We start from the raw sequence: 19,534 nt of genomic DNA, 5'->3' as shown, positions 1-19,534 counted from the left end.
CGTCTGTGTGAACACTGTGTGACTGCATGTGTGTGGCTGCACTGTGTGTGTGTGGACACTGTGTGTGTGTCTGTGTGGACACTGTATGAGTGCAAGTGTGTGTAGGTGGACTGTGTGTGTGGACACTGCATGCGTGTCTGTGTGGAAACTGTGTGAGTGCATGTGTGTGTAGCTGCACGTGTGTGTGTCTGTGTGGACACTGTGTGTGAGTGTCTGTGGTGTGCAGGTGCTGGGAGGCAGGCTCTGCAGGTGCAGCTGGAGCTTCAAAGTGTGAGCACTGGGCCAGGAGGACTACAGCCTGGCTGATCCAGGGGAGAGAAGTCGTTTCTGAGGTTCTGGAAATGACAGCCATCGGTAAGCACCGCACAGCCACTCATCCATGAACTCAACCATCTGATCACCCATCAGTTCATGCAGTCATTGGATACAGATTTTTGCTTTTCATTTATCTACTTGTTTTTGTAGAGATGACGCTTCACTATGCTGCCCAGACTGGTCTCAAACACTTGGACTCGAGCAATCCTCTCACCTCAGCCTCCCAAAGCACTGGATTACAGGCATGAGCCACCACAGCTGGCCTGGGGAGAGATTTATCGAGCAACTTCTATGTGCCAGGCACTGTGTCAGGGGCAGATACAGACAACAAACAAGGGGATACATGAGAAAGAAGGAAAATCAATCAATGATTAAAATGGCTATGGAGCAAAATAAAGCAGGGGAGGCCCAGTGGCCGCAAGATTTTATTTTTAAATGGGCTGGTTGAGGAAGAATTCATGGAGAAGGTGCCATTTGTGCAATAACTGGAGGAAGGGCGGCCTATCTGCTGGTCTATCCACCCACTCACTCACCCACCCACTCATGCACACATCCACCAGCACACATGCACCTCCTCACCCATTACCACCTACCCAGCCATCCAGCCTTCCACCGGCCTGTCCACCTGTCATTCACCCATGCACCCATGGCAATCCATCCCTCTGCCCATCTGTCCATTCGTCCGCCCATCCATCCACCCATCTGTCCGTCCATCCATCCATCCATCCACCCACCAATCTATCCATGCATCCATCTGTCTGTTCATCCATCTGTCCATGTGCATCTGTCCATCTGTCCATCTATCCATCCATCCATCCATCCATCCATCCATCCATCCATCCACCAATCTGTGTATCCATGTGTCAATCTGTCCATCTGTCCACCCACCCACCCATCCATCCATCCGTGAATCTCTCCATCCGTCTGTCCATCACTTCACCCACCTGTTTACTCCTCTCTCCAGTCACCCACTCACCACTTACTAACTTCTCCACAGTGCCTGGTCTTTCCAGGATGGCGAGTCAGTCTCTGGTCTCAGGATGCCCACACGCTGGGGAACAGGCAGCAGGTAGCCATGGGGGATTGGCCAGAGCACCCCAAGAGCGTGGGCAGTTCTCGTGGTTTCTCTCCAGCCAGCGTACCTCACAGAAGAGTTCACCATCCTTGAGGCCAGGAGCCTCACCTTCCGCTCCCCTGGCCTCCCCCACACCATAACCCAGCAAGGCTGGGAATTCAGTAGGTGCCCAATAAATCCTGGCAGGCTGGCTGAGTCATCCCACCTCCTCCTCCCCTACTCATCACCCATTCAGCTCCTGGCCCCACTGTCCAAACCCTGCCAGCCTTTGGGTGACCTGCTCAGCTGCCACCTCAAGTCCACTCTCAGCTCGAGGCCAGCTCTGGGCTCTGGCCCATGATGGGCCATGGTGGGCTTCAGAGGGTGAGCTCCCCCACACCATTGTACCAGTCTGGCAGCATCTACAAGACGGATGAGTGCCCTGGTCAGGAGTGGCCCACCATGGCCTGGAAGGATGTAGGGACAGGCCGCCCACCCCTGTTTGCCCTCCTTCTCTGAGTGGCTAGGACAGCCACCACCACTCTCCAGGGAGGGGAGGGGCTGGCCTCTCATGCATCTCGGACAGGACTGCCTGGGCCCAGGGAAGGGCTATGTGTGGAGGTGGCAGGCTGCTGCCCTGGGGCCCCACCAGGGCTGGGGAGGCCTCAGACCTTTGGATTGTGGGGCTGGTCCCCAGCACTCCCACTGGGGGTGGGAAGCTTGGCAGCCAGTGATGGGAGGGTCAGAGGAGGGGCCTGTACTGCTGGCTGAAGCCAACCTCCCACACAAGGCGATGCGGACAACTCCAAGAATCGATGCTGTGCCAGGAGCAATCTCTGGAAGTGATTTCCGCCAGATGGGCTGGGCCCAGGTGGGAATCTGGGAGCTTCCCCAGGACAGGGAGCATGAGACCAGCTCAGAGAGTCTGCAGTGACATCAGATGACCTAACCTCAGATCAAAGCAAACACAGCTGGAAGCACCCCGCTCGCCCACCTGGGCACTGGGCCGAGACCCTGGGTCCTGGGCTGGGAGGAGTGAGTGTGGGTGTGTGACCTGCAGGGAGGGCCCGGCCACCAACCATGGGCCCACCGGGTGTAGCTCCCCACCTCTCTACTCTGCCCCACTGCTTGCTGTCCTGGGTGTACCTTTCCCAGCCTGCTGGATCCTGCTGCTTTAAGGCTGCCTTTCTTAGGAGAAGGGATGGGGGATCCCCAGGTCCTTCATGGTGACAAAAAGGCTCATTCATTCACACATGCACACCTACACATACTTGCACACGTGCGGGCAGACACACATACAGCCTCAGTCTTCCCTGGCTGGTTCCCAGTTTGGCATCTTGGAAGAGGAGGAGTGGGGTACACCCAAGCTGTGAATTGGGGGATAGGCCATGGCATACCATCTTCTACATTTCCTGATATCACAAGTGAGAAAATTGCCTTGTGGGGAGCCCTGGCTTCAGTGTGCATGTGGACCTGCTCCTGGGTTGGGGGGGTGCCTTTCTCTATGAAGGTGTGTCTGTCTGTCCTGCACCATTGTGGGATTCACGAAGGCAAGGCCTCTTGTGCAGTGTGTGGGGCACAGTCAATGCCGGTACTCACTGTAGAGTGACCATCCGACATAGCCTGCAATCAGGAAGGACCAGGTCAAGGCAGAACTGAAGGACCCTGGGCTAGTTCTGGCTCTGTCCTGCTGTGGTGCCCAAACTTGGGCACCCTCGGGTCTCCTGCACAGGAGAGAGGGGAGTACACTAAAATGCAGATTCCTGGGGCCGACCCAGCCCCACTGCACTGGGTCTGCATTGGAGGCTGTTTACAGAGCCCCCAGGCAACTGCCCTGGGGTCCCCTCCCAGACCTGCTGGTAGGGGCAGGTCTGAGCTGACCAGTCTTTATGAGCATGCGGGGGCAGGTAGTTAGGGAATAGGTGAGGCAACGATGAACCAGGAACCGCCTGTGGGGCTAGGATCAAGAACAGGGGCTTGCTGATGAAAGTAAATATAAAAATCCTCAACAAATACTAGCAAACCAAATCCAGAAACATCAAAAAATTAATTCACCATAATCAAGTAGACTTCATTCCTGGGATGCAAGGTTGGTTAAATGTATGCAAATCAGTAAATGTGGTTTGTTACATAAACAGAACAAAAAACCATATGGTCCTCTCAATAGATTCAGAAAAAGTCTTTGAAAAAATCTAAACATCCCTTCATGATAAAAACCTGCAACAAACTAGCCATCAAAGAACATACCTCAAAATAATAAGAGCCATCTATGACAAACCCACAGTCAACATCATATTGAATGGGCAAAAGCTGGAAGCATTCCCCTTAAGAACAGGAATAAGACAAGTATGTCCACTCTCACCACACAAAAAATTACCTAGGAATACATCTAACCCAGGAGATGACGCATCTCCACAAGAAGAAACACTCCTGAAAGAAACTGGCTGGATGCAGTGGCTCACACCTGTAATCCTAGCATTTTGGGAGGCTGAGGCAAGCGGATCACTTGAATCCAGGAGTTCGAGACCAGCCTGGCCAACATGGCGAAAACCCCAACTCTGCAAAAAAATACAAAAATTAGCCAGGCATGGTGGCATATGACTGTAGTCCTAGCTACTGGGGCAGTTAAGGCAGGAGGATCACCTGAGCCTGGGAGGTTGAGGCTGCAGTGAACCATGATTGTGCCACTGCACTCCAGCCTGGGTGACAGAGTGAGACCCTGTCTTAAAAAAAAATTATAGATGACACAAATGGAAACACATTCCATGCTCATGGATAGGAAGAATCAGCATCATTAAGATGGTCACATTGTCCAAAGCAATCTACAGATTAAGCGCTATTCCTATTAAACTACCAACATCATTTTTCCCAGAATTAGAAAAACTACTCTAAAATTCATATGGAACCAAAAAAGAGCCAGAAGAGCCAAGGCAATCCTAAGCAAAAAGAACAAAGCCAGAGGCTTCACGTTACCTGACTTCAAACTAATGTTCAAGGCTACTATAACCAAACCAGCATAGTACTGGCACAAAAATAGACACGTAGACCAATGGAACAGAATAGAGAGCCCAGAAATGAAGCCACACACCTACAGTAATCTGATCTTCAACAAAGTCAACAAAAATAGGAAATGGGGAAAAGACTCCATATTCAATAAATGGTGCTGAGATAGCTGGCTTGCTGTATGCAGAAGAATGAAACTGGACCCCTAATTTTCACCATATGCACAAGTGACACAAGATGGATTAAAGATTTAAATATCAAGACCTCAAACTATAAGACTACTAAGAGAAAACATCAGAAATACCATTCTGGACATCAGCACTGGGAAAGAATTTATGATTAATTTCTCAAAAGCCATTGCCACAAAAATATAAATTGACAAGTGGGATCTGATTAAGCTAAAGAGCTTCTGCACAGCAAAAGAAACTATCAACAGAGTAAACAGACAACCTACAGAATGGGAGAAAATATTTGCATCTATGCATCTGACAAAGGTCTAATATCCAGAATCTACAAGGAACTCAAACAATTCAACAAGAAAAAAATAACCCCATAAAAATTGCTCAAAGGAGATGAACAGATGCTTCTCAAAGGAAGACATCCATGTGGCCAACAAACATATAAAGAAAAGCTCAACATCACTAATCATTAGAGAAATGCAAATCAAAACCATAGTGAGATACCATCTTACACCAGTCAGAGTGGCCTTTGTTAAAATGTCAAAAAACAATACATGCTGGCAAGAGTGAGCAGAACAGGGAATGCTCATACACTGTGGGTGGGAATGTAAATTAGTCCAGCCACTGTGGAAAGCAGTTTGGAGATCTCCCAAAGAACTCAAAACAGAACTTCCATTTGACCCAGCAGTTCCATTAATTACTGGATACATATACAAAAGAAAAATCATTCTACCAAAAAGACACCTGCACTTCCATGTTAATCGCAGCACTATTCACAATAGCAAAGACCTGGAATTAACCCAAGGTGCCCATCAGTGGTAGACTGGGTAAAGCAAATGTGGTATATACACACCATGGAATACTATGCAGCCATAAAAAAGAATAAAACCACGTCATTTGCAGCAACATGGGTCCAGCTGGACACCATTATCCTAAGCAAATTAACTCAGGAACAGAAAACCAAATACCACATGTTCTCACTTATAAGTGGGAAAGTGGGAACTAAACGATGGGTGTGCATGGACATAGAGATGACAACAATAGACACTGGGGACTAGTAGATGGTGGGCGAGCAAGGGTTGAAAAACTATTGGCTACTATTGTCACTATCTGGGTGATGGGATCATCCATATCCCAAACCTCGGCATCATGCAATATACCTATGTAACAAACCTGCACACACACCCTCTGAATCTAAAAAAGAACAACAGGGCCTTAAATGGGGCAATGCCTTACAGATGTGGGGCATTATATCCATAGGAGATGTTCACCAGGCAGAAGGATCCTCTGGAGAGACACATCAGCTTGAGGAATACAGGGTGGTGGCTCTGTCCAGCCACCCTGCCCCATCTCCTACCCTCCCATCCATTCTGCATTGAGTGCCTACTGCATGCAGAGTCCTCCAACAGCAAATACCTCCCAGATTTGCTGAAGGGCCTGCTCCAGGGTCTCTGTGGAGACGCCCCTGGGACCCTTGCTGACCACCCTCCACAGTCTGCACCCCCATCCTGTGCCTCCTTCGTTTTCTTTGTCTCACCACTAGCTGGTGGTCTTGCACACAGCGCTGTGACCTGCGCCTAGAACAGTGCCTGGCACTCAGCTGGTGCTCTGCGAGGATCTGGGGGAATGAACAAATGATTGAATGAATGAAAAGGTAGGAAGATGACCTGAAGGAGGATGTTGGCCAGGAAGCATTTGGTGGCCTGGCTGTTCTAGCAGCCCAGCCCTGGCCCACAGATGCTGATCTCACAGCAGCCACACACCCTTCCCTTGGTCAGCCTCAGCTTCCCCCTTCCTCATGCATTCTTGGTGACCTCTGAGGCTCCTCCCACTGTGGGCCTCTGACCCTGCCGGAGGAACATGAGGTGAGCCTGGTGAGCTGAGGGATGTCGGCAAACAGCCCTGGAAGGTTGGTGTGAGGTAGATTGAGTGCCATGTTTCCAGAAGGTTCTGAGGCTCTGGGACAGCCTCAGGGCCTGAGAGGCTGGGAGAGGGTTGCCTCCCTGTTCGTGCTGGCTGATAGGTCTGTCAGCCTTTGCATCCAGGACAACCAGGACTGGACATGTGCACCCACCGGAATGATAGAGGAGGGGCTTTCCTCAGTGGAGGGTGTGTCCTGGAGAGAGCAGGTGGCAGCTGGGAGGCTGGGACCCTGCGGTCCTTCTCCCTCAGCTGATGGGAGCCCTCCTCACCTCCTTGCTCACACAGAGAGTGGCCACTGGGCTCGGTCAGGCCCCACTTGTATTGCCTGTCCTACCAGGCCATCCACCCTTACTCCCCCACCCTCAGCCCTTGGCCTCACTTCAGCCCACACCCAGCCCCGCCCAGCCCCACCTTACCTCACCTGCACACCTGGCCTTACTCCCTCCTCTCAGTTCCCCACCCATCCCCCTTCAGGTCCTTGGAGCTTGCAGGGAGCTTGAAGACAATCCCTTGTCCAGCCTCTCTCCTGCCTCAGTGTCCCCAAGCCAATGGGACCCCATACCCCCAGAGCAGCAGGCTGTGGCACAGCTCAGGACCCAGGAGACAGCTCTGGGGGCCTCCAAGAAGCCTCCCTAGTGAGTTATTAGAATTTTTTTTTTTTTTTTTAGATGGAGTTTCGCTCTTGTCACCCAGGCTGGAGTGCACTGGTGTGATCTCAGCTCACTGCAGCCTCTGCCTCCCGGGTCCAAGTGATTCTCCTGCCTTAGCCTCCCGAGTAGCTGGTGTGCCACCACACCCAGCTAATTTTGTATTTTCAATAGAGACGGGGTTTCACCATGTTGACCAGGCTGGTCTCAAACTCCTGATCTCAAGCGATCAGCCTGCCTCGGCCTCCCAAAGTGCTGGGATTACAGGCATGAGCCACTGCATCCGGCCTAGAATTTTTAAAATATGGAGGCTTGACCTGCTTGACCACCCTGCCTTTTCACTCGTCTTCAGAATAATGAGCAAAGCAACCTGCAGAAGACCAAATAGGATTTTTCAGGATTATTATGAATGCATGGGCTTTTCAGCTACTTGATGTGTTTTAATCCATGACTCTTTTTGATGCTCAAATTGTCCCATTGTTGATCAGCCCCTTCTCAAACTTGACAACGAACAGTAGTAGGATATACCTTTTTCCTAAGATAAAATAGCTGAGGGGTCTATGCTAATATAGTCCATTCAATTTAAGGACTGGTTTGTACTTCGATTTTTTAAATCTATATCTCTTTTATATTGAAAATCTTGATTCCAAAGGAATTTAGCATCATTCTTTGATACACACACACACATACACACACACACAGAGTTCTTTGGGATCCTTTGGTTCTTTGAGTATTAGTGATCATATTGATCATGGCACTCCATCGTGTGGCTGTACCATAGCACAGCTGAAGCAATTAAAGAACATTGTGATTGTCTCTAGACTTTTGCTAATATAAAAAATACTGCGTTGACTATCATTATGTATATGTACTTTTCTATTTTTCCTACATATATTTGGGTTATTTCCTAGAAGTGGGGTTTCTGCGTCAAATGATACATTTAGTAATATCACTAGGTCTCTTTTCTACCAGTGATGAGGAGTGCACCTGTGCCTGCTGCCTCTCCCACAGAGTTGCCATCAAAGATCTATATTTTTGCCAATCTGATAAGCAAGCAGTGGTATCAGAGTGTACTTTTAATTTGCATTTTTCTTGTTATAAATGACGTTGAACATTTTTTCATAAGTGCAAAGGTCATGAACCCCATTTCCTATGAACTCATGTCTTCTGCTCCCTTTTCCATAGGACTGTCTGGCAGGTTCCTCATCTCAGTTTTGGATGTTCTTTATGTATCAGTGATATTAATCCTTTGTGATCGAAAATGCAAATACTTTTCCCATTTGGTCATTTGTCTCCTTTACTTTGCTAATGGTGCTTCTATTTTGACTTTTCTTATTTTATCTATTGCTTTTGGATTTCAAGTCATAGTTGGAAATGTTTTCCCGATTCACAGGTTCTTGAGGAATTGACCTGTACATTCTTGTAGAATTTGCATGGTTTCATCTCACCCTTTACACTTAAGCCTCTGATTCATTTGAGATTTATTCTTGTGTGTGGTGAGATGGACCCAAGGTATCCTTTTTCTTTATGACTGTCCAGTTGTCCAAACGCTGCTTATTCAAAGCTCACCTTCCTCCTGCTGAGGTGAGAGGGGAAGGCAGAGACTCCATGCAGGTGTGTGTACATTCACCCGGAAAGTAACTGCTGAATGCGTGCTGTGTGCTCTGCAGAGCTGCTGACCGCCCCCATCTTCTGGCCCGCTGCCCTTTTGTACCTTGACTGATGTGCTTCCCAGGAAGGTACCCTCTCCTCGGCCTCCCTTGTGTTATCACAGTGCCCAGCACAAGCTGGGACCCACTCCATCCACTCTTGCTGCAAATACAGACTGTGCACTCCTGTGTGGGCACCACACTAGGGTGGGGAGTCAGGCATCAAGGGCCTGGGCTGGACTCCGTCCACGATAAAAGGGTAGACTTTTGGCAGGGGGGTGGTAGATACATCAAATTGGCCCAGGGTGCTCAGCGACGACCTGGAAGTGTCGCATGAGTTATGGGTCTCCTGGCGGGACGGAGAGTCACCGCTGAGCTCCACCTTCAGTCCCTGCCTCGGGGCTGTGTGCAATATCCTGAAAAAAGCCAGTCTTTTCTGTTGGCTGCCCCCCACCCTCCCCCAAGCCTGAGATGTGCTGAGACCCAAATGCCAGTAGCAGGCGGGAGGCAGTGCAGAGACTGTGAAAATCTTCCAATGTGACCAACCCACTCCCACCCAGGGGAATCCACGGGGCGCAGCGGCAGCGCGTTCCCGACGGTGGGGAGGACAAGGCGCCCATTCTCCAAGTCCCTAGGGTGGCGCAAGCGCCTCTCCGTTTACCTGCCCAGGCAGCCCCGCCCACTATGCCCAGCAGTCAAACCAGGTCCAGACCCCGGCTGTGCCGCCCCCACCCCCCAGCAGCCCTGCCGGCTCCCCACCCGCACAGCTCCCACTGAGGGATACCTGACAGTGGTGGTCCCATCTCACCTTCCCGGTCCAAGGGCCCTGGTGGGAAGCGACCCGAGCGTATTCCTCGCCCGTAGCTCGCGCGCCTGGGCACCCGGGGGCGCTCACAGTGATCGCGGGGCCAGCACACCCTCACCCAGGACATCCCTTTCCTCCCACCACCCCCAACTCCGGAGTGGCTCAGAGGAAGGGAAAGTAGATGCCCGCACCCTACCCTGCCCCTCCTGCCCGGGCTGTGCAGTTCTCTGTCGTGGTATCGGCCGGGACTTACCCCTTCCTCCCCGGCGCAGCTGGGGTCCTCCTCCGGGCCAGGCAGAGCAGGCGGGCATCAGAAGTGGGGGCCAAGCAGGCGGGTGAGGGCAGGGCAGGGGCAAGCAGGGGAGACGCAGACGGGGCGGGGCTAAGCAGGTGGGTGCGGGGCCAAGCAGGTGGGCGGAGAGGGGGCGGGGCCAAGCGGGGGTAGATGCAGGCAGGGGCGGGGCCAAACAGGCGGGCGGGGAGGGTCCGAACTAAGATGGGTAAATGCACACAGGGACTGGGCCAAACAGGTGGGGGAGGAGGGGGCGGGGCCAAGCGGGGTAGATGACACAAGCGGGGCTAAGCAGGTGGGCTCGGGCGGGGGCGGGGGCGCGGGCGGGGGCGCAGGCGGGGGCGGGGGCGTGGACAGGCCAAGCCAGGGGCTGAGGCGGAGGCAGGGCCAAGCCGGTCCGTGAGGGAGAGGGCGGGCCAAGCCGGTGGGCGCGGGCAGGGACGCCCTTGCGCGCCGGACAGGCGGGGGCGGGGCGTGCAGGCAGGGGCGGGGCACCCCGTCCCATGGGACCGGCCCTCGTCCACTGCCCCCTCCGGCCCCGCCCCGAGCGCCCGGGCTGGGCCGGCAGCGGCCCCCCGCGGCGGGGCTGGCAGCAGTGGCTGCCCGCACTGTGCCCGGGCGCTCGCCTTCGCTGCAGCTCCCGGTGCCGCCGCCCGGGCCGGCCCCCCGCGGGCCCTCCTCGTTATGGCCGCGGCCTCCTCCCCGCCCAGGGCCGAGAGGAAGCGCTGGGGTTGGGGCCGCCTGCCAGGCGCCCGGCGGGGCAGCGCGGGCCTGGCCAAGAAGTGCCCCTTCTCGCTGGAGCTGGCGGAGGGCGGCCCCGCGGGCGGCGCGCTCTACGCGCCCATCGCACCCGGCGCCCCAGGTCCCGCGCCCCCTGCGTCCCTGGCCGCGCCCGCCGCGCCCCCAGTTGCCTCCGACCTTGGCCCGCGGCCGCCGGTGAGCCTAGACCCGCGGGTCTCCATCTACAGCACGCGCCGCCCGCTGTTGGCGCGCACCCACGTCCAGGGCCGCGTCTACAACTTCCTCGAGCGTCCCACCGGCTGGAAATGCTTCGTCTACCACTTCGCCGTGTGAGTATCGCCACTGGCGACGGCCGGTACGAAGGTGCTTCCTGAGAGCTGGTATGGGGGAGCTCTGTCCCAGCGCCACCTGCCCCGTCGGAGCTGCGACCCCGGAGCAGAGGAGGGAAGGAAGTGGGGAAACGCAGAAACACAAACTCTGCACTCTCCCTTGAAGTTCAGAGGCGCTGCTGTGTCTGGGGGTGCGCATCTTCTCGCAGGCCCGGCGTGGGGAGGGAGCCGGCTGGGAAGGGGACCACCTGGAGCCCAGAATTTGGCTCCACACCTCCGGGAGGGTAGTCCAGGTGTGAGTCCTTCTGGGAAGAGAAGCGTGCTGGGGAGCGCACCCTTGGGTGCAGTAAGATAACTCCTCAAGGTCGGCTGAGACTCGAGGCTCAGGAGCCCCCAAGAGAGAAGGCCCCTGAAGTCTGGTGCCACATCTCAGACCCCCTGAGGCCCAGGTGGACTCTGGGGCAGGGGGCTGTCCAGGATAGGAAGGTGACGGTGGCGGTGCTCCCTGAGGGCTCAGCATGCCACGGGGTGTCCCCACAGGCCCCACATTAACTGAACCACGCTCATGAAAACCTGGCTTGATGCAGAGAGTTGGAGAGGCACGTTTGCAGCTCTCACTAAGAGGCAGCTGTGCTCCCGGAGAAAGCAGCGCTGGTAGCAGAGGCACCTGCCCCCCCCTCCCCGCCCCGTTACCAGGTGGTTCCAATTCCCGGCACAGAGTGCCTGGGCAGGGCTGGGCACTGGATTTCTCAGGGACGGGCCTGGGAAGTCACCTCCGGGAAGGTCCAGGCTGCTCTCCTACATGCCTGCCTGGGGCCTTCCCCCGCTGCCCCAGTGGCCCTACTTCCTGGCTGCCCAGCCAGCGGCCTTTTGGTGTGGTGCCAGTCTGGCCTGGGAGCCTCTACCCAGCCATCCCATGGCTGATGGCCATGGGGCTCACCTGAAGGCTGAAGGGTGGTCTCCCTGAGCGTCCTCAGGTGGAAGCATCTCCTCTGCCTCGGGCAGGCTCAGTAGAGAACTGGCTGGAGGGCATCCAGTGGCCTGTCCATGCCTGCTGGCAGCTGCCACCAGGGCCTCAGGGCGGGTGACAGCAGGAGCCAGGCCCCAACTGGCTTCAAGCATCGTCTCAGGTGAGGGGGTGGGGTAGGGGTGGCAGGGCTACTGCCTTCCTTGCTGAGAGGTGGCCTTCCATGTCGGGAAGGGGAAGTCTCACCCACCTCTGTCCTCAAAGATGTGGTTGGGGTGTGGCCTTGGAGACTTTTTCCCACCCCAGCTCCCAAGCCCCTGTCTCCTGACATGTCGGCGGGTGCCTGAGCCACAGCCGCTGCTGGTCTGTGAGAGGAGCTGGCTCTGCTCGTGGCTGCAGCAATGGGGGCTTGGCTTGGGGTTTGGGAGATATTTGTGTGCAGTGACCCCAGGGGAACCCACCCAAGTCCAATGCCACTGTGCAAATGTCCAGCAGATGCCAGGTTCACAGGTGCTGTGTGCTGGTGGCCACGTGCCTCCCGGACCCCAGACTCTCTGAGATGTCCAGGGGTGGGAAGACCCCCTCAGCCAGAGGCCAAGGCAAAGTGCCCGCAGACCCCCTCGATTCTCCCTTGTGTTCAGGTTTGTGGACACATGCCTCCGGGCTCACTGCAGCCACCCATGTGGAGGAAGAGGAGGAAGAGGGCTCGTCGCGCCCCAGAGGAAGTCTCTGCTTGCACTTGTGTTTTCTTCCTGATTTGGATTGTTTAGGTCTCGGAAGTTTGCTCAGCAGAGTCTACCTTCGCCCAGCCTCCGCAGAGCTGGCAAGGCAGGGGTGGCTTCTGGGGACAGGGGCAGGATGGCTTCTGTGAGGGGGTGGCCAGGAAAGGGATGCTTCTGTGAAGTGGCCAGACCTGGGGCTGGTCCTTTCCAGCTCTGGGCCCTGTCCCTGTAAGATGTGTGCCTGGCCCTGGGAAGTTGTCATGAACAGCCCCCAACCCAGGTACCTCCACGTGGGGTGGGACTGGAGGTGGACCCTGGCTGGGCAGGACATGTGCCTTGGTGGGGGCCTGGGAGATGCGCTCCCACCCTCAGTGCCCTAGGAGGTTGGCAGGACCAGTCTCTCGAGGGGAGACCTGGTCATAGAGCCAGGATGGCAGAGTAGCTGGAGGCCACCTGCAGCCTCACCAAATCAGGTCCACCCTGCGCCAGTCCAGCCCTTGTGTTGCTGTAAGAAGTCTTGGCAATGGTGGCAGAGACAGGGCCCTGTCCTTAGGTGGATTGTGAAATGAGAAATATTGTGGTTTCTGGCCTGAAGACAAGCCTGGCCTTGAAGAGCCAGGGCCCAGGCGTGTGTGCAGGGGGGTTGAGGCAGGAGCCAGTGTTCCGCTGACCCTATAGGGCTAGGGCGAACTCTCCTGTGTGTGGCTGGGGAAGCCAGCCAGGATATCCTGTCCCCTCCTCGGGGAACACCCCCCCACCCCAGGAGAGCAGCTCTTCCTGTGTTCCTTCTTGCCTCCCTGGGCTGGCCGGGGTGGACACGGCACCTGGGCCACAACCCTTGCCCGCTTAGGCTTCCTGCCCCCAACACCCCCAGTTATCTGTGGTTGCTTGCGCCCCCACTGGGGGCAGCTCCCATCTTCGCTGTATGGGGTCCATACAGCCCTGCTGCACCCAGAGGTCCTAGCTCCCTTGCTGTGAGCCTTGGCCAGGGGTGTGGACATCCAGCTGGCATCTACTCTGGTTGCTGAGATGCTTGGAGATCCTGGTTGCGGCCAAGGAGAGGGATTTGAGGGGGGACCTGTAGTGCATGGAGACTGCCCCTGTAGGCTCTCAAACCTAGGTCTGGCTCAGCAGCCCCTGTTCCCCCCCCTACAGCCTTGGCTTTCCCTGTTTCCCAAGAACTTTCCAGGGGTGTTGGCAGAACCCTCACAGATGCATGTTAACCAACAATGGAGCCAGAAGCAGGTCCTGGAGGTGGATTGGGCTGATCTGGTTGCCTCCCCAAAAGACAAGGCCACACAGAGCCAGCTCTCAGGGTGCAGCACCCAACTTTGTGAACTCCAGTGCCCTCCTATCTCCAGGCTCTGGCATTGGAGTCCAAAGCAGCTGCTGGGCAGTTGTTCTGCAGCTGGGCAGGGAGGCCAGAGGCCAAGGCAGGTGGCGGGGCTGGGCACAGAGGAGGACGGGGCTCTCTGGGCCATCAGGTCTCTTTCTCTCCATCTTCTTTAAGATCCCTCCACCCACTTCTCAGCCCTAGATTCCCAGGAAAACTGGGAATTCCTTTTGGGGCGTTTCCCAGTGCTGCCTTCTGTGGGGCATGAGCCCTTGGTCTCATCCCCTGGCTCTCTGGGGTCCCCTCACCTCCATTGCAGACCCAGCCCAGTGTTTCTAGATCCACTCTTGCCAACATGTTGAGTGTCTAACTGTGGCTTCGTACTAGTTGGGGGGAACACAGGCATACCTTACCCCTGGCCGTCAGCTGGGGAGGGGGTAGTCTAGGTGGCAAAAGAGTCTGGAGCCTGGGAGAAAGGGCCTCCCAAGCCTGTGTGGGGACAGGGGGTCAGGAGGGTGGTAGGGACTTGGGTCCTTGCAGGTGGCCTGGGCAGTGCCTGGTGGGCGTGGATCAGGTGGCAGGGCTTTGTGTCTGGGCGTGGCCCCGTGGCCGGGCTGCCTTGGCCAGGGTCTTGGGCCTTTTGAGTCTGCATCTCGTTCTCTGCGGCAGGCTCCTGGTGCTGGCACCTTCCGTGCAGGGTGCCTCGGTTGGAGGGAACATTCACCCGTGCCTGGCACTGAAGCCACAGCTCCCTGTGGGCATGGTGCTCGCAGCTTGAGCCTACAACCCTGGGGTGCTGGAGGCAGGAGGGTCCCTTTTCACTTGGCAGTTTCGAGGTACTAGAACCTTTGCACATAATGTGCGGGCTGCGTTGTGTCGCAGGGCTGGGTCTGAGGGAGGAGCTTTGCGGGGACACTCCTGGGTGCCGACGGAATGAACTTCCACTGGGCGTGAGGGCCTGGGATGCAGTTGGGCCGGCCAGTACGAGGTCAGGTGGTTGGAGCCAGGGAGCTGGCGTGTCAGCTGCTGCTATGAGTTCTGCCACGTGCTGTCCTGGCATGTGGCACGTCTTGCAGAGGACAGGAAGGGTGAACAGCTCCAAACCCACCGTATGTGTGCTCCAGAGCTGGAAACAGGCTGTGCGGAACTGAGTGCCTTTGGGGGCGGCTGAGGTGGGCAGGAGCACCGTGCCCACCGAGGGTGTCAGAGTGACAGGGGTTGGCAGGCAACTCCACCCAGGTGGCTGATGTCCCCGTTTTTAAAGGTGTTGGGTGCTGAGAATTCCCCTCCTGCTGCCAGGCTGGTTTCAAGTCTGCTCCTTCTGCGCTCGACGTCCTTGCCAGTGTGATCCAGAGCTGCCCAGACGAGCGAGTGTCCTTGAGTCCCAGGGATGCTGTTAACAGGGCAGTGGGTCCAGGGAGCTGGTCCTGACACAGGGGTCCTGATGCAGTGGGTCCAGGGAGCTCATGCCTTCCAGTGGTGAGAATGCCGCCGGTCCCTGTAGCCAAGGTGCAGATGCACGCGTCCTGGTCCAGAGCCCCTGCTCGGCCCTGGGCAGGGCCACCAGTTCCCTGCATTTCACCCGCCTTGTCTCAGAGGTGGATGAGCCCTCCCTAGTCCTGACATTCCAAACTGGCTTTTGGCCCCTGCGATATCTCGCTGCGATGCAAGACTCTGTCCACAGGCAAGAACGACAAGGCTGGGACAATCTCATCTCAGGCACCTGTGGGAGGAGACAGCTCCCAAGGGCGGTGATGCCAGGAGAACATTCCAGGCCCAGGAGGAGCTGAGAGAGAGCAGATGCCCAAGGCAAGATGCCGGGGTGTGGCCAGTGCTGGGATAGCATGGTGTCGGCCCAGGGAGATGCTGCAGAGAAGCTTCCAGAAGCCCAACATCTGCTGCTGGAGGGGAGAATAATGCAATGAATATCACCATCCTGGGCCACTTTGACCCAGACCCCAAGGATTCCGTTACAGAGGGGAGGGCGGCAGGGTCTGGCTTCACTCTCGGGAGGTGCCTTGGGGCTGGCCAGTATAGGATTGCTGTCACCATGGGTCACTCCAGCCCCTGGACGCTCCTACACCATGCTCTGCTTGCGTCTGGGGTCCCTGCGGGCACGTCGGTAAGACCGTTCTGGCCTCCACACCGCTTTCTGGTGGGTAGCTGTCTCTCTCCAGCAGCTCCTCCGAGCACAGTGAGAAACCCCAGACCTCATGGATGCAAAATTATCGTGGTTGACAAAGGGGGATGGCTGGTGTCTCTGGTACGGGCTGGGTGACCACAGGGATGGCCGCGTGACCCTAGTCCAGGGGGCCGTTTTTACACGAGGCATCTGACCATGTGATGGGATGTGGCTTCCGCTGCCCGGCCCAGCCCTCTTCTGGGAGCCCCACGTGGGTGGGTGCTGGCTGGGGAGGGGCTTCTCTCTGGGGAGCAGGCCCCGGCTGGAGGTGGGGAAGGTCCATGATGGGAACCCAGGTGTCTTCCCACTTCTCGACCATCTCCTGGGAAGTTGTAATGTTTGGTTCAGGGTGTAGGGTCCATCTGAGCAGGCATGGTGCTTCCAGAAGGATCCAGGTTAAGGGTGGTGGGTCCAAGGAGGTGCCTGAGCCCTTCTGCAGAAACACCGCTACCCATAGAGCAGCAGTCCCCAACCTTTTTAGTACCAGAGACCTGTTTTACGGAAGAAAGATTTTTCTACTGGGGCGGTGGTGATCTTGGGATGAAACTGTTCCATCTCAGATCATCAGGTATTAGATTCTCATAAGAAGCGTGCAACCTAGATCCCTTGTATGCGCAGTTCACAATAGGATTTGTGCTCCTGCGAGAATCTAATGCCACCGCTGATCCAACAGGAGGTAGAGCTCAGGTTGTCATTTGCATTCACCTGACGCTCACTCACTGCTGTGCGGCCTGTTCCCTAACAGGCCACGGACCCGGGGTTGGGGAACCCTGTCTTAGAGGATTGAGGATCAGGGCCATGGGATCGGCACTGTCGTTGCCCTTGGGGGGCTCTGAGCACTGGAAGGACCCGGCCGTGGTCCCAGGCACTGTGTGGGATGGACCAGCAGAAAGGCTCCCAGGAGGGTCGTGGCTTCCTCGTCGGCACGGGACTCTCAGGATGAGCTGCCTGGAGTCTGTTGGCATCTGCCTGTCCGCTCCGGCAGGAACTTCTCCTGATTGAAGAGCCGGGCTGGGGAGCTGACCCCAGGGCAGGCCCCTGCCCACTCTGGGACCTGGGGCCTGGGCTCTGCTCCCCATTTCGCTCATCCACTCACAGATGGGGACATTTGGATCGCCTTACAGATGAGACAACTAGGCCTGGCCACTTTGCTCATGCCACACCCAGAAAGCCCTCAGGACGCCCAGAAGCCCTCAGGATGCTGTGGTCTCCAGTGAGGTGATACACTATTCCTGGCCTCAGGCCCAGTTTGTATCCACGGGCACCCCCACTCCCACCTAGCACTTGCCACCAGGAAGCACTCTGAGGACTGTCCCCTTTGAGAGATGGCTCTCAAAGCCTTGCTCTGTGCCTGCGTCCTGGCAGCGGGTGAGCTATGGCCACCCTCACCCAGAGGGTGCAGGTTCCCTGGGGGCGGGGCCTCTTGGCTTCCTCTCCATATCTGCTAAGGTGCACGCCTTTCTCTGCTGCCTTCCCAAATCACACTCTGGGGTGCACTGAAAGAGTGCTCTAAGTAGCTTTCCCCAGCTCCTGGCCGAACTTGCTCCAGGCAGAGACTTGAAGAGATGCAGAAAGCAGGAACCACAGGCAGAACAGCTGGACAGGGACCCCCACCCCTGCACTCCCTTCAGCCCTGGAACGCTCCTCTGCCTGGAGACAGCCCAGCTGTACTGGGACCCCTCACCCCACCCTGGGGCCAAGGGCTGTCTCCTCGACTTCCACACAGAGCAGCCCGGGCAGCTCAGAGGAGGGAGCAGAAGGAGCTCTGACTGAGAGGGGTAGACCCCTCCCAGAGGCATCCCCACCCTGCCCCAAAGAGGGGAGCAGCTGGAGACGGGGGGCGGGAACCTCCTCTGGCTATATCTGAGCAGCCCCAGGAACCATGCGCTTCAAGCATTTGATCTTGGCGGGCCCTGGGCTTGGCATTCTATTCCATGACGTCTCCAGCTGTTCTCTTGTGAAGAGTCACGTCTGTGCTCTTGGCTAGGATGGCTCCAATATTATAAAACATACAGCTTTGCTAATTAAAACAGCATGACACTGCCTTATAGGCAGGCAGATCACCAATGGAACAGCTTTTTAAAAACCGCATGTAACTCCATTGTATATGAAGTTTCATAAAAGAGGCAGTGTCTCCAACCAGTGGGGAACAGATGGGTGGCTTCATGCGTGCTGCGGGGTGGGTGGGTGGCCACGTGCAAAGTGATCAGACTGCACCCACTTGTCACGTCACACACCAGGATAGACTCCCAGTGGGTCAGAAAACCACTTGGGTACCAAAAGAAAGCGCCTGGAATTCTTTAACTTGGGAGTAAAGAAACTTTTCTATGACTTGAAAGTTAGACACGTGGAGGAGATTTATGTGTTTGACCACATAAGAAAGAAGCAACCTTGGCTGGGCACGGTGGCTCACGCCTGTAATCCCAGCACTTTGGGAGGCCAAGGTGGGTGGATCACCTTAGGTTGGGAGTTTGAGACCAGCCTGACCAACGTGGTGAAACCCCATCTCTACTAAAAATACAGAATTAGCTGGGCGTGGTGGCGCATGCCTGTAATCCCAGCTACTTGGGAGGCTGAGGCAGGAGAATCGCTTGAACCTGGGAGGTGGAGGTTGCAGTGAGCTGAGATCGCACCGTTGCACTCCAGACTGGGCAATAAGAGTGAAACTCCATCTCAGAAAAAAAAAAAAAAAAAAAAAAAAAAAAAAAAAGCAAACTTAACGGGAAACAGCCAATGCCAGGCTGGGGGAAGATGTGATGTTTCACGAAAGGTTAATCTTTTTACTATAGACAGAGTTTCTGAAAACAGAAGAAAACCCACAGCCAGCAGGAGATGTGAACACAACTCACAGGACAGTGACCCACAGGGGGCCCTTGAACATGTGACAAGGTGCCACCTTCACTCCTGGCGAGAGGGGTGCCGAGGAAAATGTCACTGAGTTCCTGTCTGGCTGGCAGAAATCCTTTGGCATTTGCTGGTGGGCATGCAAGAGGGTAGACTCTGTGAGGAGGGGATTTGGCAACATCTAGCAAAACCGTCTGCACTGACCTGTGACCCAGCAACCCCCTCCCCGGAACCTACCTGAAGGCACTGGCAAAGGCAGGAAAAGCTGCGTGTGCAGGGCTGCTTGTGAAAGTACCGCTTGGAAAACTGCAAATGCCCATTGTAGGAGACTGGTTGAATCAGAGATTTGTGGAATATTATGCAGCTGTAAAAAAGGAATGCATAGATCTCTCTTATTATGGAGTGATTATCAGGACTTATTTAATAATTTTTTTAGACAGGGTCTTGCTGTGTTGGCCAGGGTGGCCTTGAACTCTTGGCCTCAAGCAGTCCTTGCATCTCAACCTCCCAAAGTGCTGAGATTACAGGTATGAGCCACCACACCCGGTG

The 19,534-nt window shown here is 55.7% G+C and overlaps 1 protein-coding gene across 1 annotated transcript in view; it reads left to right on the top strand.

The window, feature by feature from the left end:
- The first annotated feature begins 10,450 nt into the window (after window positions 1-10,450).
- The window catches only part of KCNQ1 (potassium voltage-gated channel subfamily Q member 1), a 397,426-nt gene continuing 388,342 nt past the window's right edge, over window positions 10,451-19,534 (top strand). Inside the window, exon 1 of the mRNA XM_030811467.1 lies at window positions 10,451-10,937. Coding sequence (XP_030667327.1) covers window positions 10,552-10,937 — 386 coding nt within the window. The 5' untranslated portion in view covers window positions 10,451-10,551. The remainder of the gene's footprint in view (window positions 10,938-19,534) is intronic.

Source organism: Nomascus leucogenys, chromosome 4, assembly GCF_006542625.1.
Source record: "Nomascus leucogenys isolate Asia chromosome 4, Asia_NLE_v1, whole genome shotgun sequence".
NCBI lineage: Eukaryota > Metazoa > Chordata > Mammalia > Primates > Hylobatidae > Nomascus > Nomascus leucogenys.
Note: the sequence above shows the minus strand (reverse complement) of the source record. Positions and strands in the feature narration are given on the sequence as shown.